Source organism: Nomia melanderi, chromosome 14 (assembly GCF_051020985.1).
Source record: "Nomia melanderi isolate GNS246 chromosome 14, iyNomMela1, whole genome shotgun sequence".
In the NCBI taxonomy this organism is placed as follows: Eukaryota; Metazoa; Arthropoda; class Insecta; order Hymenoptera; family Halictidae; genus Nomia; species Nomia melanderi.
The window spans coordinates 8,160,835-8,183,461 of record NC_135012.1 but is presented as its reverse complement, the minus strand read 5'-3'; the positions used below and the strand labels follow the sequence as shown (position 1 = coordinate 8,183,461).

Genomic DNA, 22,627 nt, shown 5'->3' with positions numbered 1-22,627 from the left:
CTCCAGCCTAAGCATCAAGTGATCTCCTAATAGTATTAAGCTGCAGATACTGTTTGAATTTATAAGTATCCTGGTATAAAAATTTCTTCAGTGTGAAATAACACTGTACATCTTCTGTGGTACAACACTACTCTAAACGCTTAATATAGCAGGAAGTTATGAATTACAACACGTATAAATGTATGAATCTTTATTTCTCTGCTTTAAAAAGGTAGACGTTTGAGTACCAAACGGCTTTTCCGCTAGACTGCCTAAAAGTGCTATCTTATTAAGTTTGTAGAATCTAATTAGATTTTTCCTTTTAATCGTTTATTTTTAGTTTCGTCATTACTTGCTTAGAAATGGAAAACGGAACGATCCTACTATTTAGAATTGTTTAATATAAAAATAGAAAAGTGTAATTCAGTTTCTGAGTTGATACGCTCAACAGTTTTCCACTGGGTTATTGCAAAAATCCGTGGCACTTAAACGATTAGAGTACAAAATACAACAATAATCTCAATGATAAACTACGCGTACAAAAGTTATGGAAGTATAAAAAATCATTTATCTTAACATTCATAGTGTGAACAGTGTGAAGGCACTATATTTGATATGAATGAATGAAAGGCCGAGAGTAAATCATAGGTCAATTCATCAATAAGTTCAAATACCTTTGTAACAATTTTGATCAGGGTATTGTATACAGTAGTATTAGCTTTGAAAATAGTACACGTGTCCAAACAGTTTTGCTTTAGGTTTGTCTTAGCATATTCCCACATAAACAAAATGGCCTTGTCCAGATATTGCACAGGATCTCCTTGAAACCGTGCCAAATGTACACTCATTTTGAAAACCATTCTCAAAATATTTTTAGCGTTATTCTCATTCATACATCTCATTTCTGTGAGCATGTCATGAAAATGATCAGTGTTTTGTGAGTTTTCATCCAAAACAGTTGACTGCTCAGAATAAAAATTTTTTAGCAATTCTGAGAATAAATTTTTCAATACAGACATTGTCTTCTCATTCTGTGATGAAAATTGATCTGATATGAGTGCAACTGCTCCAGTTGTTAGTAACTGCTGTGCCAGTAGAGTAGGGTCTACTAAGGTTATACCATTTATTTGGATCTTGCCATTTTGGAAGTTTAATTGAATATGTTTATTCAAGCTTCCTGTATTGAAAATATTTAAAATATGCATCTTATTAGTAATTATCTTAAGTCTCTGAATTATTCCATTGCTATTGCTGTCGTTTATATTATTGATTCTATTATACTCTGCTTGAAAGCGTTTAAAACGTAGTGAGTTATTAAATTTCTCGAAAACAGTTCCATTCGATGTTCTTATAAGCTCACCAGCTAATTTCATATTTACTATAGCATTACTAAAGAATAAAACATGTGAGCTGAACATAAGTATGTCTATAAAATCAACTTCCTTCTTTGTTTTATATTGGTCAATTAAATAATATCCTTGAAAGGCTATACCAATTCCATTAACTGTAAGATTACTTAATGTGACTGAGTCATGGGCTGCCTTAGCTGCTTTACTGATATTAGAGCCATTTGAAATAGCTTTTGATAAAAGTATAGTTCCACTATTTGCTGCAATAGTTAAACCTGAGGTACTTATTCCAATCCATGCAGACAAGGCACTCAAATTTGTAGGCTTTACAGATTGTTTATGGTTGCCAAGGTCTACTAATTTTGTTACACCTCGACCAAAATTCCATATTCCACTTACACCACAAGTTAACAAACCTGAAAATATAGAATTGTGTTATATAGATAGATAGTAAACTATTGATCACTTTTAAATGAGTTAAAAAATTCATACTTGTGGCAGTTAATACAGGTCCCACAGGAGTCAAAAGGGCTGCAGCCCCAATTCCAACAGTTGAAGCAATACCTAACACGTTAACAGTAGCATCAACAGCTTTAAGCGCAGTCTTTGAACTTTTACAGGCAGGTGACTTTAATGTTTCTAACCATACAGTTGAAGAATATTTTGTAACTTTAGAATGAAAGTTGCATTGATACTTCCCATTTTTTGGTACAACCATTAAACATTTTGGTAAAGTATTATTATTTAAATAATCTTCCCAACTTTTGTATACTCTAGCAGCAATATCAATATACCATATAGTATCTATATCCCTTTTTATTTTAAATATTGGTAACGCATATATCTCATTGGGCGTTGCAACAGTACCATTTTTAGATGCATTGTGACAGAAAGAAATATTATATATTACACCCAAATAAATAAAACTGGTACCATTATTATTTGTTTGTTTGCCATAATTAAGTACTTGCTTATGTATGGCATTAATAATTTTACATGATTTGTTATCACATGTGACTCTTGTTAACATTTCATTGTCATGTATAATATTGTTTTCTCTATTTTCATCAATATTAGGACCTAATAAAGCCAATCCAATTTGTTGTCTTATAAAATCATAGTCATTATCATTGTATAAAAACCAGTCAGGCAGAAGTTCATAAAAATTTTGTTGATGTTTTACTGCAATCATTTCCATCTGTATTAAAAGATACATAGGTGTAATTTCTAATATAGTATCATAATCCTTTTAAAAACAAGGATAATTAAATTACAACACACCTTCCTAAGGACTTCCATTGTTATGCATCAAATTCGAATTCGTATATCTATGAAGATTATATATTACTACAATAACTTTTAAATATATGACGAATTATTATTACAAGCAATAAAGTATAAAACTAAGTTGTTAACAATGCATAAGTACACTAAACATAAGTTAGGTGAAAACAAAACATTTATTTCAAGAAGATTATTCGTATACCATTTGGTTCTGTAAAAACAAATCAAACAGTAAACTGTTCTGAGTAGAAACAAACATAAGACAGAAATTGAAAAACTGATTAATCAGACAATGTAAGAATGGATATAAAATTAAATGAGCGAATGAAAACGTAGAATTTAAAAATATTTTATATAATCGGGCATAGTAAGTTCACTATTTAGTAAAAATAAAATTTACCCTTACGCCTGAAGTCCAAGTACATCGGTACCTCTACAAATAGGTCGTACAATACGACTAACTTGACATTCATGGTCTGCAGTATACGACGCAGGGATTCCTGAACATGATAGCCAACCATTGGTATATAATTACTTGGGTAAAACGAAATACCAACATAGGAGTAGGTTGTAGGTATGTAGGTACCATTTTGGGGTGTCGATCAACAATTCTCCTACTATTTCCAACCTAGGAGCTGCCTGGGACTGTATACGCGAGTATACTCTAATTATATTAGAGTATTTGCAGTCAGCAAACATAGGTAGAAATAATAACAGATTCGTACCCGGATCGATGCTAGAGATCTTCGATAATTTCTTTAATTACAATCAATTAATTATTCAATCAAAATGTCAATGTTTCATTGTAGAACAATTCATAAGTACCAAGTTGTCGTGGGATAGTGCTATAAGAAATCGTTATTAAATTCTTAATGATGAATAAAAGCATATTAAACGTAATATCGGAAAATAATTGGAAGTCTATTTTGTATTAATTTTCCACATTACCCTTTAGTAGACTGAAATCTCATATGTTTGAGTAATGCCGGTTGCAACCTGTGAGAGGCGAATTCACGGGGATGTGACGGTCATTAAAACGATGGTGATTTCTAGGGGGCAAAATCCAACGTTTTCTCAATCCTGTAATGAGTAAGACGGGGACAAAGTGACTGTGCGGCAAGGACAGAGAGAGAATTTCCAAAAACACCTATTTTGAAAATCTCATCATTAAAGTAAGGCAAGGACAAGACTAAAAATAGTGCCTTCTGGCAGCAGAGACACAGAACGAAAATTTTCAATCCCTATACGTCAGACCATAAGTCCATTGAAAAATCATTAATAACTCGTTTCTGCTTAACAATTTATGAACTTTTTAGTTTGGTCAATATACAATCGATATTGGCGAGATTTCCTATTATGTTTTTCTCTTGTGTTCTACTTTGCAATAAATTCCCTAGAACCTCCTTGAGAAACCCCCCGAACGTAGAGCAGGAAACAGTAACAGCAGGAACAGCAGGAATGGTGACAGTGGAATTTTGTTTTTCCTATTCAGAATTCGGAACAGAGTTAAATGTTTTAGTTATATAATAAATTTGAATGCTATAATTATTTATAATAAATATTTCATTAACAATAGAGAATAGTCGTGTCTAATCTACTGAAAAGCCGGCAAGATAATTTTCAAAAATCCTACTTCCTTATCCCTGATTGGTGGCGCCACATAGTGCGAGACTGATCAAATTACTAGCCAAATAGTACCAAATTGTCTCTGCCAAGTGGCGCCATCAGCCTAAGTATGTAGCTGATATGTCGGTAACGTCAATTTCTATTTATAAATAAAGTCAATTTTTACTTGTTATTAGAAATTATTTAACTTCATATTTTAAAATTCTTTTGTTAATATCAAGCAAGTTAGAAACAAGCCGTACTAGAAGTTGTACGATAAAAATATTTCATTATAATTTAGTGATTGTAAATAAATATATTGCATAAAGATACATGCCACAACTATTTCTGTATTTTTCACTGCCATAAATCTACTATATATATATCGAGTTAGGGGGTGAATAATGGAAATACAAAGCCTAGTGTAAGGGCAGAGTGCAGAGGATAGGATGAGTCAGTAGGTACAGGAGACTACATGAGTAGGCGCTTGAATAGTGTAATCAGGATGTTTGTTGCCGGATGATTCTATGTGTTTATGGAGTGATGAGATGTTGCTGTTGTCGATGAGTTGGTCTTATAACCATAGAAAAGTTTTTAAACAATCATCGTTTAATCAAATGAATTATAATAATTCGATTTGGTTGAGGTCACCGATGACCCCCATGGCATCCAACATGTTAACACTTTGACTGCCACGTTGGTCACGGATGACCGGAGCTTTCAAATTACAAGAGAATAACTATGACTTAAAAGATATTTGATTTCGAATACAAATTTTCCGTAACGTAAATAACTAGATAATAGAGTAATATAAGAATTTTCATATCAAAGATTTAATAATCCTTGCTTTGTACCTTCGCTATAGAAAGGATAAGTGACACATAAAACATTGATGTTTTTCGTGGCAGTCAACTGTTGAAAAGGTACACAGGCAAGGGATGACATCCACTCGCTGCGCGCGCTCGGCCCGATTATACGGTGACTCAGCTTTTACACGTCCTTGTTATTGGTCGTTTGCTTTCTTCGTCCCGCGGTTTGACCAAAGACAAAGCCATGCCGAAACTGAGTCACCATAAATAATAAACGATCGCGGCGAGTGAAAGTCTCGCCTTGCCCTCCAAGCCGGATAGGCAACAGAGCGGGTTCTAGATGGGAAGAAGTGAACTGTAGGTTGATCGGATAGTTCTGTCATTAAATTCTACTTCTCCATGTATAACCTTATTTATTAGGTATATTCATACACTGCAGGTACAGTTTAAATTCAATTATATTTATAGGTTGTAGAAACATCTACAAAATACAAAACTATCACTATATTTATTTAAACTATTGAGATTGAAGCATGAACTATAAAAATAGGGTATAATACTAATGGAAAAATGATTTATTGTTAAGAATTTTATTAGTAAACATTCCTTATGATGTATCTTTTGAACTGAATCATTTTAATCTTGACGCATGATGCAGTAGGAAATAAAAATCCTTAATAATGATATTATTCAAGAAAATGTAGAATAGATTTATAATTAAAAGTATATTGCATGTACAGTGGAGCCTCAGTTATCCAAGTTCCGTTTAATCGAGTTCCGTATTGTCCGAAATAGTTTGAAAATGTCAAGTGGTGGTGGTCCAATTACTATTCAGAAAGCTCTACTGTATATTAAACAGCGAAAAAAGATACTGTATTACAATAATGGTCGCTGAATTAACAAATAATTCAGTTACGAAGATTGATATGATTTTCGAAAAAAAGGAACGACAGAACTTTCCCATCAATTTAATGGAAAAAATAAAAATAGTTAAAGATTTTTCAATTTAATTTATTAATCGATACTTGTCTATGTACAAGGCTGCACCTGCTAAACAATCCTCTTCCCTATAATACAAGACAGAGGTCCATCCATGAATACAACAGCGGTTCACCATCAAACACGCTACATACATTGCAATCAATTTTTTTAATCAAAACCGATTAAAAAAAAGAGGCAAAGTAGAAATAAAATCCCAGATTATTATTTACATAAGCAATTGATCAATCACTGTTCGATTAATTATTGATCAATTAATTTCATATTATATAAATATGAAGTTCGCTGAATCTAGTTTCATTAAAAAAAAATTTTTCATTACTAACTTTCACTTGAATAGATCTATTTTAAATTACGTGTCAGAAATAAGGTACGATTTAACCTTTCCAAAGCGGTTTTTTAGAATAAAATACATATAAATTATTTTCAAAACAGAATACAGAATCCCATTACTTTTTCGTAATGAGATTATGTTTCAATATATCTCAATATCAATAAAAAAAAATGAAATGAAAAGACGGGACTGAAGTTTGCGGTTCGCAAACATAATCTTGGACGTATAATCCTGTCAATTTCGAAACAGTTAATTGATAAGAATTTAATATAATGTTATTTACAAGAGATCATTAACTAAAAATAGTGTATTAGTAACATAACTAGTTACTTTAGTCGAGTGATCACTAATTAATCGATAATTAATTAATTATCTGTACTAACTGTAAGGTCTCTAAAACAAAGACCGACAGTAGTAACGCAATTAACTAACTAATCTGAATTATAATTGACCAATTTCCAATAAATTCCTAGTCCTAATGAAACACAAATGATTTAATTTAAAGCACCCTAAAATTTTTGTTTCTAGAAATTGTGCTCCGACATACAAAATCCGCTGCGACTTTTTCAATGTTTTTTGGTATTTGTTTAGAGAATATTTTTTCTTGCAATTTATCATTCAGTTAGAAATCAATTTGTATTTATGAAGGTTGTCTTTAAAGCGTAAGTCGCTTACCTGCTTTTACATGAAAGTGCATTAATAATTGTTGCATTTTTTCATAATTTCTGTTGTATCGTTGTAAGACTCTGGCGCGCATAAAATAAAACAATAAATAAATAATATTGTTTTACTGTTATATTACGAATGTTCGAATTTCCCGGCAAATGATTTTTTCAGTAATACAAAGTAATACAAACTAACAACTAAATTGAACACTTTCACTTAAAAGAATTTGTATTCTGCGGTAACACAAAATATCACTATTTTTCATAAAATTCAATTGAATAAATTGTAATATTTCATAATTAGATGACTGCAACGTTCTAAGTCATTTTTAAGTATTAATCGCTATATTGTGTTATTCTCTATACAATGTAAATTAATTTACATAATACATTTCTCTAACTTTCGCCGTTTTGAATATGTATAAACTAACAATTTCAAATTATTTCTTTGTACGTGCCTGAATTAATTTTTACTAATCAAAGAGCACTAAAAATAATCATGTACACTTTTTTTTGGTTTTTATTACTACGCAGCACTACGGAATATGTTTTATCCCTTTTTTAAAAAGATGAATCACTTATTTACAATAAATCATTTATAAAACGAAATAATTCATGTGAAATAGCTGCTTTTTGAAATTAAAATGAATAAAAGTTAGTTCATTTTTCCCAAATTGTAGATTCTCGGAGCGCTGAAAAATTGATTATTTAAATATAAAATTACATACATTACATATAATACTGTAATTTTTGGAAATATTTGCTAGTGTATTTCAAACTGAACTATTTTTTCCCCCAAAAAACAAAACCGCATTTTGTTTCGTATGTTAACACTTATACATAGCATAAAGATAATTAAGAGTTCATTTTTTTTAAACTGAAAGTAATATTGGAAATATGTTCTTGAAAAATATGATAAGGAATGTTTAAATTCTATTCAGCAGTACCAGTACGATTTAAATGTAACTACTTTATGACATGATTTTAAATGTTTAAATATTTCTAATAATAAGTAATGTACAAAGAAAATGTCACATCTGGCGATGAAAACTATTTCATTATACAATGAAAATATCAGACTTTCAAGTTGGTTACAAAATATTATATCTGAAAACATAATAAACACGTGCACAATATTTTGCATGCAAAGCAATCTTAAAAAGATATAAAATAAAAGCACATTTAATGAATTGAAAATGTTTGAAACATATTAAAGCATTGTGTTAAAATGGTAAAATGTCGTTTACTGAACATGTTGTTTAATATATATTGTATACAAAGTAATACAAAATTTATGCTTTGTATCAAACGTTCTGTATTATGCAATATATTATCATATTCTTGTTTACGTTAGAAATGTGAACATTTTTCATTCTATATTGAAAAATATTGTGAAACAACCTCGCAGAAAAAGCAAACAATCAATTTTCTCATCGCTCCGACAATCTTCTGTTTGATTCTTTTAAATTTTATCTAAGATCCCCATATTATTTTATTTAGCACGCAACGAAAAGTGGTTTCAAAGTAATCCACCTTTCCGTCCAAATAAAAGCGAACTAAGTGTTCCCAAAGCAGATTGCGCGGTTGATTCTTTTGTAACAGTGACGGGGACCGCAGGTGTAACCTGTCCAAGATCGGGCCTCGTGGCCCTAGCACCAGTTCTCCTTTGTCTATTTGTCTCCCTACCCGATGTGGACTCAGCTTGCTGTTTTTCAACGAGTTGTCGTTTCGTCGATGAGGAATCACTTACGGAGGAAGAAGGTGAAAGTTTTTCCTGACTTCCACTTGAGGATATGGAGTGTTTTAGGAAAGTTAACTGAGCCATAGGGCTGTCGGTAGCACGCCTGGTGTATAAAGTACCTTGAAGAGCTAGTGGAGAAATAGAAGAACCGATCGTTGTGGCCATTATAGTATCAATACCAATTCTTTCTAGCTTTTCTACTAGACGAATACCAGTAAGAGCCTTCTTTTCGGATCTTGAAAGTACTGTCCGCTTTCTTTTCACCTGTTGTAAAATAAAGTTATTACATTAAACTACAATACAGCTAGCAATGTTTATAAGAAAATTTATAATAAATATGAAAAACAGTAATATAGATAGTAATAGTAATAGTAAGTCTTTTCAGTTGAAATTTGTTAAACATTACTGAACAGTGAATATTTTCATTTACTTTTTTCGAAATACTAAGCGATAATAAAAAGATTTTATAAAACTGATATTCCAGTTAATGTACCTACATACAGTATAAGAAAAATAAGCGTGATTATTCTAATCTAATTTAACATAAATTTTGCCTGTTAAGAAAAATTTGTGTTCCATAGTATTTCTTCCTCTAAATCATTCAAATTATATTATAAATATTTCTCGTGTCATTGGTAACAAAGGAAATATACAGCTGCTTTTCTTTGCAGTGAAATATTGAAAGTATTAACATAAGAAATTTTTTTTATGTATAGTAAAATTGGAATCGCAATTTGTAAGTATTCGAAATAGTAGCAGTCTATTAAAAAATGATAAAATCATTAAAAAGCTCAGCACAAAATATTGTTATACATACCGCTGTTTCTCCACCAAACGTTCTCTTTAACAATTCTGCTCCACTAGATAACAATCCAAGCGAAATTCCACTTTCTGGAGTTGGTGAACTGGATCGACTTTCTGGTGGACTAGCATCAGGACTATTGCATGGTGTTGCAGTAGGTGTGTAATTTCTTTCTCCACTTGGAGTACCAACGCAGGAAGGTGTTACAGCTTTTATGCCTATTTTTTTTAAATAAATAATAATTGAATATTTTTTTTTTATAGATATATTCAAAATATTCTTGTTTTTTTCGAAACGACGAAAATAGAATTCTTGAAATAGACTTATATTACAATTTAATCAAGATCAAGAATTAAATACTGTTACTTTAAATTTATCAATTATTCAGAGAAAAAGGTGTTTTTATTTTTGAGCATACTTTCTTAAAATAATACATAAGTAGCAAAATAAATATTCCTACTAATATTGCATAGCACTATGTGTGTGACGTACGATATGTAATAAATACCTCTTTCATTCAGCATCTTGGCAAGCCCAAGGGTTGTTGAAAATGTCGAAGTTGAATTCCTTCTACTTAAAGTTCTTGGAGTACTCATTCCGGAATTTAAAGCACTACTAGGTGCAGTAGCAACCCTGCTACCCACAATACTTGGAGTTACGTTTGTATGATCATCTGGATGAAGAACAGTGCTATTAGTGTAAGTATACACGGAGCCTGTGTCTTGGAAGAGTTTTCCAGGGTTAGTATATTCTTCATCTTCTTCAAGATCGCTTAAAGTAAAAGTGACTAGGCCTAAGTCTTCCAGGCCACGGCCTCCACGAGTCATTACACCCGGTCTGTCTTCTAACAGACCACCTGAAAAATATAGTAACTATTTAAGTTTTTAAAGTTTAGAATTCGATATGGGAGTTGCTATTAAAAGTTTTATATAACACTATAGTGCAAATAGAAAGTCCCAAGATTTGAACTGAAGAATATTATGTAGCTTAAAAATTTAATAATAGGATCATTTAGTATATAATATTTACCTAAAGTTGGCGTGGCTAATTGAGTCCAATGATGTAACGTTTGTGAACCTTCAATAGGTTTTACTATTTGTAATTTTTCAGGAATCCTCCAAGCGTTTCCGCTATAACCACTTAAATTGCCAGTGCTTCCTGTGGACATAATGCTGTCTGGTGTTCTACAACCAAGAGGGACGAAGGCTGAGGGTGAATTTATTCCGGCGTCATAATCATAACTATATCCTGTACCCGTGCTAAGGCAAGCACGTCGTGCTATGACTTCAGCAGGTGTTAACCTGCGAAGAGCTGCCTCAAGATCCGCTGCTCCAGGAGCTCCGGGTATTCCCGCTTTTTGGGGACCCCTAAAAATTTACATGAATCACTTAATACATTTTTATTTAAATTAAAATGCCATACAAATATATTTAAACGTTTATGGTGTACATCTTTCATTACGAAAATTCAAACTATTAAAATTGATCTCCGCTGGATATCCGATATCCCGCGCGTAAGTATAATAAATAAATATAGTATCATTCATTAATTAGAATATATTACTGTAAGTGCAAATAGTCAACGCGTATGAAGTGCAAGAAAAGTCCAGTAACTTACGGATAATCTTCAGAATCTGTAATAAGGGAGCCTTCCGAATCGCTATGGCCAGCAGAATCTAAACTAGGGAACGTCGATGCCGTAGGTCGAATTTGTCCACAACTCATTCTGGGTCCACTGAAACCACTTGACAGAGTTGATGTAGTCATCGATCCTATTCTTGGGAACTGATTACCATCAACTCCATAAGAATTTCTTGAAGCACTTCTAACTGTTTCAAACACCTTCTTGTATGTAGGTCTGTGTAACAAATAAATGAATATTTCATTAAGATTACTTGATGAATAATAAACACTAATACCCTTTCATATTTACAATAGTTTCCTTTTAAATAAACAAGAATAAACTAATTTCCCATAATGAGTCATTGAATTTACAACTATTAATTAGAGTACAGAGACTGTATTTCCTGATGCTAAAGTACAATTCAACACATACTCAAAACTGGTAACTTAACTCATTGATTTTTATAAAATTAGAGTTTTAAAATAGGAAGACTAATTAGCTAAATGGATTATTTGAACCAATTACTAGGGTTAGCTCATAAAAGTAATATTGCTGCCAGTGTATGATAGAAGATTAATCCTTTCTGGTCAGAACTCTCCGAGAATGGGCTATCCAATTAGTCGTAGCGCTCAGTCGGTAGTAAATAAATATATTAATGAATAAATAAATATAAACCATAAATATGTTAAATAGTACGATAAGATAGTCAAAAGAAGAACCATTGTTTGATAAAACATTCGAACGTCCTCAACGGTAAAAGTAGCTTGCCGGGTCATACCCGAACTTCGACCGGAAAGGGTTAAAATTATATAAAGAATGTTTTTGTAACGCGAACAGTATACTACAAGGAGTTTAATATAAAATAACTTACACTCTGTCAGTGCTGATACCAGAATCTAAGCTGAATTCGGAATAAAGAGAGGATTCTAATTCCGAAGCAATGGAATCTGGTTGTGGTGCAGCTCCCATTGAGGGAAACAGAGATCCTCCTCTAACTGTTGGCATTCCTCTTTTTCTTTGCTTTCGCAGTTGCTCTTGAGTTTCTGCTAATAAATTCACCACCTTCAACAGGAAAATTAGAATGGATTTATTATATGAAACAAAATTTTAATTATTAATAGCATATTGCTTATTAATATGATTCGAACAACTTTCAACACTGTTAACTTGATAACTAACAGTTTACACAATAACATTTATTGATTCCACGGATACAGGACTTATTAATATTAAGTAAAGTAATTTATGTTTGTCGAAGATATTTCACAAATTACAGTATTTTATTAAACATTTGCAGATATTAATTTTATCAATCTTTATTTAATTTAAACTAATGTTACATACTTTATCTTAATACTACGGTTTTATAGTTAAACTATGTGTTAGAAATATGAAATTTCAGACGCTACATAATGTATCCAAAACAATTATAACAAGTATGTTAAGGAATATGGACTGGTTCCGATTCAATGACGTACCTCTGTATATCGATCCTTAAATTCGGCCAGTTCGCTCGCCAGGGTATTCTGGTTATCCCTTGTGATGAGCAAAGTGGCTCCCACCTCGTCATGCTCAGCCATCAACTGTGCTAATCTCAATTCCGTTTCTGCCAGTTTTGCCGTCAAACTGACAATTTGCTCATGTTGTAGTCGGTTCTCTTCTTTTTGCCTGTCAAGCTCCTCTGCAATCCCGTCCACTTCCATGTTTGCACTTGCTGCATTCAAAATATATTTTCAATAATATCCATCAACTTCAAAATAAAATATTTTATTCAATAATTTAAATAATAACTGAAGCAACATATTAACTAGTTTCCATTTTTCAGATATAGTAGACGCACATGTGAAATTACAAGAGACATGTAAAAGTTACATTTTTTATAAGAAAGTCATTACAGTACTTTTCTTTTTTATAATGTTTTACCGAGAAATCAGAAAAAATATAACTTATTCAGTTATCTTATATACTTAAACTACTACTGTTTACTATATTTAATTAGTACGTTGGGAAAAGCTATTTATACAGCGGTATACGTCCACTGTTAGCTTCATTGTAGCTCAAGTATTAATATTCAAAACATGTATACATAGCTACCAGATCCAAATTGACTCTACAATAAGAACATGCACTGCAGCACAATTGATTATTTTATTTGTAGCATGATGTTTGTCTCATAATATCTCAGGTAAACAATACAACATTGTACAACGTTTCCACAATTGTTTGGACTCTAGCAATCCAATGTCTACACCATGCGGATTTAGGGACTCTCTATCAATTCGAAAGAGATTAATCAACTAACCAAGTTGAGCGGCGATATCCTTGACAAGTTTTGCCTCTTGCTCCTCTGAATTATCAGTGTCGTGTACTAATTTCGCAAACTCAGTTCGCAGTTGTTTGTTCTCGTCTTCCAAATTACTGATCTTCTTCTGCATCACGTCAAGATTAATACCACGCAATCCGGTGGGCGTCCCGGCTTCAGAGCTCGTTTCTTCAACATCATTTGTCAAGATTTGGATGATCTCTGTCTTCTTCGTAAGCTCGTGCGTGAGTTGAGTGATCCGTTCGTTAGCTTCCTTTAAATCTGATTCTAAACTGGTAACCGTGGTTTCGAGTTTTTGGTTGTGCGATAACAATTCTTTTCCAATGCGTGCGGTGAGTTCTAAATCCTTCTCTTTCTGGAAAATGAAATGACACGATTCGAAATTAGAACTATGTACTTTAAATCAAGGATGCTTTATACAAGACATTAATAGAAGATGGTTGATAAACTTGTTCAGTCTGCTCAGTTTGACGAAATTTGACGACGCTAGTTGATCAAATGTCTTTTTATTTTATGGGGACTAGTAATGACTAGACAACGATAATCAGTAAAATAATTTCTACACGTTTTATCTTTAGTTCATCCAGTACACTAATTCTCACAGCATTTCCTTAATTGAATCATTCTTGAATTAATCTTTGTTCGTTCAAGTCTGTACATTATTTTACAGTTTGAGTGATTACTTTCATTTAAGAATTGAAAATTCGAAACAAATTAAGAACTACTCCTTTTTTTAGACTGTTTAAAAAAGACTGTTTAAAAAATATTTAATGATGCTCAAATTTCCAACATGGCCACTATCTTTTTACATGGAAAGAGTGGTTTCATGCATTTATGCAAATAAATGTGGACTTCAATATAAACAATAATTCAGTTATCAAATTCATATGCGTAACTTTTCCCTTAAAACTCTTTTCTAAGTGCTTAGAGAGAAGAGTTAGAATTTGCGACAACAAATACATGGTTTATTCCGTATATAGAAATATTTATCATTTTTCTTTATTGTGATTTAGATTTCTGTGTGCAGATATAGTTTATATCAGTCAGATTTCATTAGATACGTTACACGATTATTCAAATGAGAATTATATACCCTTAAACGATTCACCCCTTCTAAAATCATCTAGTATAAACGTCAATTATATATTAGTGATGTCATTTACCTCTTCTAGAAGCCTTGTGACTGCTTCTATGTCATTATACGTCTTGGTCATTTGGCTCACCCGGCTGCTACATAGAACTGAAAGAAAAAAATAAGTATCATTGCAGTAGATTATAACAATAATAGCATTTTGTAAAAAATCAAATAAACAAACAAATAAATAAATAGATAGATAGATATATAATAACACACAAGCTGAAATTTTGTAAAAGTGAAGCGATAATAATAAACGACAAAGAAAAACAAACGAAACTAACAGAAAATTAGTGTATAAATTTATATAAATTAGATACAATAACGTACTAACTTAAATCGTAATTATAGCTAAACATTCATTTTAACAGAACCAATAAGTATGTAATTCAATGGAGTATCGAATTTAGCAATGAACTTGCATTCCGACATACTTTACCAACTTTGGTTTATTGTTATTATCTTTCATACAGCTGCAGTCCAAACGTACACTGTACGCGTCATTATTCTTGACTTTTTAATCGTGTTGGTGGTCGGTGATAAACAAAATGCATTACTGATACATAGGAACTTATTTTATTCATTTATTTCTTTTAACGCATCGAACATTAAATCTATAAAATAAATTCTCCCAGTAATTATTAATTTCTTCAATTAGTTTCATCTTTATGGAAAATTTGGAATTAAGCGTCGTCACAAACATGTAACGCTGGTAAAATGATATTACTTAAAATAAAAATATACATTCTTTTAAATAATTTTTTCATATGTTTGAATGCAAATTTAACAGACTATAAAATTTATACTTGATTTTGTACAGTTTTCGAGATATCGCCTGTATAATTTCGTGGATAAAATAGAATGAAACTTGGCTGAATAAGCAGCACCGATAACGATTTATAATTATTAGGTTGTAGATTTTAAAACTTTGTAAATATAGGTATAAGTTCCATAACGACATAAAGTCCCGCAGTCTACATAGCATTTAGCATAAATTCTGCATTAACATGCTCAGGCCAATGCTATCGGTGTTATCGGAGAATCAGATGATCGTTGGAGGAATTTTTCAAATTATAATTGGTACTGAAATTATAAAAAGTAATCTTAATTGGTCAGTGAATCAAAGATAGTGTTATCTTCTTCGATACATCGTGATAACGGTCCTGTTTACTGATTTCCGAATCGATTAATTGATATTCATATATAAAATTTGTAAGTACATCTACATATATAAATGAAGTTTACGGTTTGTTTATAAATTTTAGACAAATTTAATATAATAACAGATCTCTATTTAACATAAATCGTCTTAATAATAAATATTTTAATTCTGTAATTTGTATTTATAATTTATACTCTTATATTTCAATTATTCTCATTGTATACGATTGCAAAGAGTTAAATATTAATAATTATATTTTATTCGTGTAGATATTTAATTATTAAATATTTGCACGTTCAGTTTATCCTCGGAAAGTAACTTTAAACGATAGACAGTGTTTTAACAAACATTCGGCACACATTCTGTTGATTAACTTCACAAGAAATACGTACTCACGGTTCTAATCGATCACTTGATCCGTTGGAATCGATTATCATACCGCTTCATAGTCAAGTTACAGTATGCAATACCAGTGGCTGCGTATTTCAAGCGTTGCAGAACTTGTTTGAAATAAATTATTCTGTTTCATGGGTCAAGTTCAGAACGATAATTAATAATTCTATGAATAGAGCTGTCTATACACAACAAATTATGTACAGACAGTTTAATAAGCGAGATTTTTATTCAACTTTTCGATATAATTATTACGTATTAATGAATCAACGTAACATTCAACTAATCGTGATGTTAAAACCCTTAAATAGAATTGTGATTAATGATTATACACTACTGAAGCATTACACTGAAAAATTTTGTACGTTTCGTGAAAAAGTGAAAATAAACAATTTTCAATTAAATGTTTGCAGAGAATTGCGAGAAGTGATAAAGACAATTGCTTATTCTACTTTGAAGCGTGTGTAAATACGATTAAAGTTGGCGTTGCGATTCGCAAAATTAACAGAAACAAAATAGTGAGGGAAGTAAGAGAGAAAATAGTAGATGCTTCTTAACGTTGCGGTTATTAAATTTTTAAATCGCAATGAAAGCATTGGGGAATATTGTATTAAGATTTTATTTGAATTTTACAACTATAATTAGGGAAGAATTGTATCTTTCAAGTTCGCACAATAATTTTGATAGTAGTTCACTTTTATTATATAAATGTTAAGGAAAATTAAAAAAGATTATTGTTTGTGGTACTATAACAGACATGTTGGTCTCTTTTTCTTCAACAATTTGAACTTGCAAGACACGGATCTTGACGCATAATTTTAAATGAAAATAGGTTCGTAGCACTACATTTACACTACATATTTAACTTTATGTTTTAAAAGGTTCCTATTTGGTAAACAGATATACGAAGGGTCCGCCTGAAAAATGGAATAAAACGTGTAGTACAAATGTAACGTTAATAACATGAACTTAATTGAATAGATATAGTGTATATCTTGACTGAAACTTAATAAATAAACGGTAATTCATGTTCATCACTGAAAATTATATTAGACCAAAGATTAAATAAAGACAAGGCTAATAAATATAATAAATAAATACACGGAAAAAGTCATTAATAAATGTATTAAATTATTAATAAATTAGCAATTAAAGTCATTTAAATAGATAGTGTAAATGGTAATACAAGTAGATCGTAACATTATCGTTGTTACTACTATTATTTATACAGAATCAATATAAAATATTGTCAAACATGCAAGAAAGTGCCTTTTCAGTGACAGAAGCTGTGAAAAGAATTCCAAATAGCGAAAGATTTTCGTAGAAGGCTCCGCATCGCAATTTCAACCAAAATGGAACCCTAGTCTTTCATCCCCTCATACACGAGTATAAAATGGCCGACGCAAGGTCAAGAGCGAACTTCAAAAGAAACAAGAAAACTAAATGTTGGATGCGGCACGCAAATGAGTCATCTACGTTCCCGAGAAAAGACCGAGATGACTCGCGACGCTTTCAGCGGACATGCTGCATCCGTTTTCCCGTTTGGCCGGTTTCTAACGATGCACCGTTCGAAGTAATTAGAAAATCTGCTATTCCAACGATCTTAACCGCAATAATCTTAACGTATTCGCGACGATATATAATGTTTCGAAATCTGTAAGTAGCTGTATACCGAATGGGTCTGCTATTTGGTTTTATATAAATACGTATCTATCCAACTCTGTTAATTACCACGCCACTGAAGAAATATTACTTTCGATCGAAACTAATTATACGTTCCCATTTGTTTCTTATAACCTGTTCTTCAAAATTTTACTTTAAATATTTCTATACGGTCGTTGTGTGTGATATAATCTGTAATTGTTTGTACAAAACATTTCGTGCGTTTTGTATAGTAATACTTATTCCTTCGTAACAAAGGAAAATGGGATTAGAAATAATTATCAATGATTTGGTAACACACCGCTCATATTGCACTGTTATCTAGCTAAGTATATTACTAAATATTTTCATTCGACAGCGATTTTCTTATTATGATTGTTCTCGAGCAATTTGGAAGCTCGGATGATCTGTGACCATTGTGGCAGTCAATGTGTTAACCCTTTGCGAACGAGGATTTTTTGAAGTATGAGAAACCTTTCGCAGACAAAGTTGAATTGTACAGAGAAGTCTTAAATGACAGAGAAAACGAAACTCCACTGATCTCCTGTTATTTGAACAAATTAATTGCTTGTTCACGACTTCGTATTCTATAATAGATCCGGAAGTTTGATGTCACTAAAATGATAACATTCATCCTTAAAGGGTTAAACCTGTTGCAACCTGTTAAATCTGTTATATATGTATAGCGATATAAGTTCATCTCACTGAAAATCGCTAGTCACACAGACCAGTTTTCTGAAAATTAATCGTTAAGCGGTGTATCAGCTACAGATGTTGAAATGACATAGGATTAAGTGACCGGAATGCTTCTAAAAAAAAGCATAAAAAGGTGTAGAATTACGTTACTGGCATTCTTCGAAAAAAGTAGAAAATAATTTAGAATTATGTTACCGGTATTCAGCTGAAGAATTTCAAATGACGTAGGATTATGTTACCAGTCTTCAGAAGTTTACGTAAAGAGATTCTCCAATTATTGTAACTTACACTCATTCTAACAAGAATGCTGATTTCGCAGTTTAATCCATAGAAGTACACGCGTATCTTGACAAGCAGATAATTACTTTGAAAATAATTATCGTAAACGCTCTTTTTTAACAAGCTGAAAAATTTCGCGCGGTCTTCTTGTTAGCAATGAATTGAGGTATATCTAAATAAATTCAAAGAATATAAGAACTTAAAAAATATTAAAATTACTAAATTTAAAAAATGTCAATGTCCGATTTCAATCAGTATTTCGCTAATAGTTTAACAATTGAAATTAGTATTAGTAGCAAGTTAGATATGTTTATGCCGTTAATATCGGATAAAATAAAATGATTTCACGAAAACGTCCTCTGTATTTAAATTTTGATTTAAGAATTGGCAAGAGCTTTTTCCAGCACCGTGATTTATTGCCAGAAGAAAACTTGTTTACGATTATTACACGATCCTCATTATTTCCGGCAAAAATATCGCGTCGCGTATTATTATTTCACGATCATTTCGCTGTACATATTCGTTCAATTTGCCTGCAAACGAATGGAACGTATATGTTAAGAATGTAACAAGACATCTGCGATAACCTAATAGGATTGGCATCGAATAAAACTGGTTTCGCGTGTCCGACAATGAGTGATGAGTTCAACGAATGGATACTACCTTAAGATAACTCGGTAGGTATTTGCAGAACAAAGCAGTAAAAACGACGCGAAAGTAATTGTTTGAATTTTATCTGATGTTGGTTGACATGCGAAAGCTCTTCGTTTGCATGTATGGACGAAAGGAGTTATTGCGGAGACAAAAGTTGGGAAATATACGATCGTTTACGGGCAAACACGTTTAATTTAATGAAACAGATAATATTTACCAGGAAAATATAAAAGTCATTGGTTTTCGAAGTAATCTTGCTATTAAACTTTAGAAGAGCTGACTGGTTTTTGATATTTATAGACTACAATAACAATTGTCTTGTTAATTTTCAATGAAACTGAATAGATTTGTCGATTTATTTTTTATATAGACATTTTACTTAATGAAATTTGATTGACCGCGATAGAACCTTAATCCTTCTACTCACAAAAGTATTCTGCGATATTCTGACATTCGCATTAGAACCGATTGAAATATTTTCCTCTGAATTATATTATTATTTATATTACTCGAAATAGATACATTTATGGTGTAAAATAGGACACCCTTTATACCAGTGTCTCAGCATTCTTTGACACGCAGCGGACGAGAACGGCATGCCTTCGAGGCGCGCACCAACGCCCCTCAAGGAATCTCGTGCTACTTAGAGCTAAATTTTAGTCGCCACAAATTTCTCGAGATGTTGGGCTCATTTTCGCCGTGAACAAGGAGAACAAAATCTAAAGTACCCAAGAAGATGCGAAATGCTTGAAAATTTCTCAAGGACAGTGAACAATTAATCACCTTATAGCAACAAATATAAATTCTTTTTGTATACCACTCCAATAATGTTTTCTATCATAGTCCATTGGCAATGTAGTATGTCACTAAGTAACTTAATTTAATCTTTTATGATATGTTAATGTAATTTATTATGTTTACGCAATTGTGTACTGCACAATTGGTAGACATGTAGTAGGTGATCACTTAGGACTCTGTTAATGCGACTTTCATATAAATAAATAAATAAGTAAAAATCTGAAGTACTAGTAACATTTAAAGAGTACAGTGTTCCTATGTTAGCATGATTTTTTTAATAGAAAAGGCATTTTTGTTTCGATTATCACTGAATCTATTTAATAAGTTACAGTTGGTGATTTTGATGAAAGTTCTCTTTAATAAATCTGGAATATTTAATTTTTCTAAGATCAATAGAGCAAACCGTATAATAATAAACGTCTGTAAACCTATTGTTAAAAATCTTTCAAAATAACGTTTATAATCTAAAACGACTGGATGTTTTTACTCTAGATTCTACAAAAAGCGAAGTTCAACCGAAGTAACCCAATCCTATAGCTGCGATCTGTTCTTATAAATGTAATATTCCAAACAGAGAATTCTTCGGTTTTGAATAATAATAATCCATAAAGTATATTGCAATTGTAAAACTTTGATATTCAAACTACGTTCGATACTATAGAGCAAAAACTTAGACTTACAACAATTTATATTTAGAACAGTGCTGTTTTTAATGCTTCTTAGATAACGCTTCTAGCACAGTTTCTTCGGAAGCGTTCAATTCCTTGTTACAGTTTAACGAGAAATGTACAGACAAAAGTCTGATTTAGAGTCTAAATGAGACGTAGACAACATTCTTTGAAACTAATGAAAAAATGTTAAATAAGAATATAAATTAAGAAACAAAGGTACTTTATTTGAAAGTTTAATATTATGTATAAAACTTTTGTAATTTTAATACATTAAATCAAGTGGTTATTAAGAGTTACCCCTTGAATGCAAAGGGTTAATACTATTGCAGTGGTTTATATTATCTTTATAGATTGCATAGGTCATTTAAAAACAATATAGTATTACGTGTTACGGTCGCACACAACTTTGAGTTTTTTTGTTAATAGCTAAATAAGATTTTCTAGATATCTCAATTATTTAATATTTTATAAACATAAGAAGCTATTCAAAGTTATTTGAAAGAACTTCATACATGTATAAAATCAAAAATAATAATTAATTTCATTTGAAATGAAATTCCCGATCGGGAAGCGAATGCAATAGGGTTAAATTCTGTTCTAAACAACTATCCTCGTTAACACCGACATATGATTTTTCTACCATATAAAATACTATTTTATTGAATATAAAGTTCTTACCACATCACGTCATTATAGCTGTCGAATACTTCCTACTAACTATGTAAACTGAATCAGAAAGGTAAGTCACCTGAGTCCACGTATCGCTTTGTGATCACAAAACAATGCGAAAAGTATAAATACCGCGGTACGAAGTTATGGGACGACCTAATATAACATTTGAGCCCATGTCTATTGTTTGCCTACTGTTTCCACGAAATACTGATGATTGCACAATGCATTGGGAATCGATCAGAACTTTTGCATTCACCTAATACATATGTATTAAGCAGGTGTACTTATATGGGTGTAAGTTCTATAATAGCACGAAGTTCCGCAGTCTAGTTATTATACTAACGTGAGAAATCTACGTCAGCGTATACCGTGCCAATGCTATCAACGTTATCGGAGAATCAGGTGATGGTTCAGAAACCTTTCAAGTCTAACCTTTAACTCCATTTTTAACACTAGAACCACCGATCGTTTAATATGATTTATATGTAATCCCTATAAAATTTGTAACAATAGACTATACAATCAGTTTCTTTAGACATTCATTATAGTATTCAAGTGAAACTATTTATTTGTAAGATCATTACGAATATTCAATGCTTTTAACACTATTTCTATCGAAGGTGTCGGAAGACCACCTTTTGAAATTTTAACTTAAAATTATTTTCCAAATTCAGTCGTACATCCTGAGTTCACTTTTAAATTTTTCTAGTAACGATTATGAGATTAATTATAAGCGTCCAAAATTCAATTTAGAGAAAATTGAGAAAATAATTTTAAGTTAAAATTTCAAAACGTGTCATTTAACACATTCGGTGGAAATAGTGTTAAGGTATCCATAATTGCGAAACAAACAAATCGAAACCATTGATTTTGATTAGAACAGTAGTTCTCAGTGTGAAAGTAATTTTAACTGGTTAGCGAATCAAAAACGATACTGTGCGATTCGATCTGTTGTAACGGGAGTTTCCTACCGATCACAGTGTGCAATTTAT

General features: G+C 31.6%; 2 protein-coding genes across 20 annotated transcripts in view; both read right to left on the bottom strand.

Moving 5' to 3' along the window:
• Positions 1-175: 175 nt before the first annotated feature.
• LOC116433771 (uncharacterized) lies at positions 176-3,753 on the bottom strand. Of its 4 annotated transcripts, XM_031992242.2 has the most exons (6): positions 3,561-3,753; positions 3,199-3,457; positions 3,019-3,112; positions 2,610-2,656; positions 1,821-2,526; positions 176-1,744 (listed from the first exon to the last, which is right to left on the bottom strand). In XM_031992242.2, exons 4-6 carry the CDS (start codon positions 2,625-2,627, stop codon positions 552-554), a joined length of 1,917 nt encoding a protein of 638 aa, XP_031848102.2. In that variant the 5' UTR covers positions 2,628-2,656; positions 3,019-3,112; positions 3,199-3,457; positions 3,561-3,753; the 3' UTR covers positions 176-551. The 4 variants fall into 4 exon arrangements, with proteins under 4 accessions (XP_031848102.2, XP_076229864.1, XP_031848100.2 ...); XM_076373749.1 differs by lacking the exon at positions 3,199-3,457; XM_031992240.2 differs by having other exon boundaries at positions 3,013-3,457; positions 3,561-3,705.
• A 2,268-nt stretch (positions 3,754-6,021) lies between these two features.
• milt (trafficking kinesin-binding protein milt) overlaps positions 6,022-22,627 on the bottom strand; it is an 83,779-nt gene continuing 67,173 nt past the window's right edge. For all 16 annotated transcript variants that reach the window (XM_031992360.2, XM_031992358.2, XM_031992363.2 and 13 more), the window contains 9 exons: positions 14,677-14,753; positions 13,493-13,868; positions 12,669-12,904; positions 12,062-12,252; positions 11,185-11,424; positions 10,597-10,934; positions 10,076-10,423; positions 9,583-9,785; positions 6,022-9,029 (listed from right to left, as the gene is read on the bottom strand). In XM_031992360.2, coding sequence (XP_031848220.1) covers positions 8,544-9,029; positions 9,583-9,785; positions 10,076-10,423; positions 10,597-10,934; positions 11,185-11,424; positions 12,062-12,252; positions 12,669-12,904; positions 13,493-13,868; positions 14,677-14,727 — 2,469 coding nt within the window. In that variant the 5' untranslated portion in view covers positions 14,728-14,753 and the 3' untranslated portion in view covers positions 6,022-8,543. The remainder of the gene's footprint in view (positions 9,030-9,582; positions 9,786-10,075; positions 10,424-10,596; positions 10,935-11,184; positions 11,425-12,061; positions 12,253-12,668; positions 12,905-13,492; positions 13,869-14,676; positions 14,754-22,627) is intronic.

Coding starts and splice junctions, on each gene's coding strand:
- LOC116433771 (XM_031992242.2), bottom strand. Junction 1,745..1,820: donor ACCTGTATTAACTGCCACAA/GTATGAATTTTT, acceptor CTATATTTTCAG/GTTTGTTAACTTGTGGTGTA.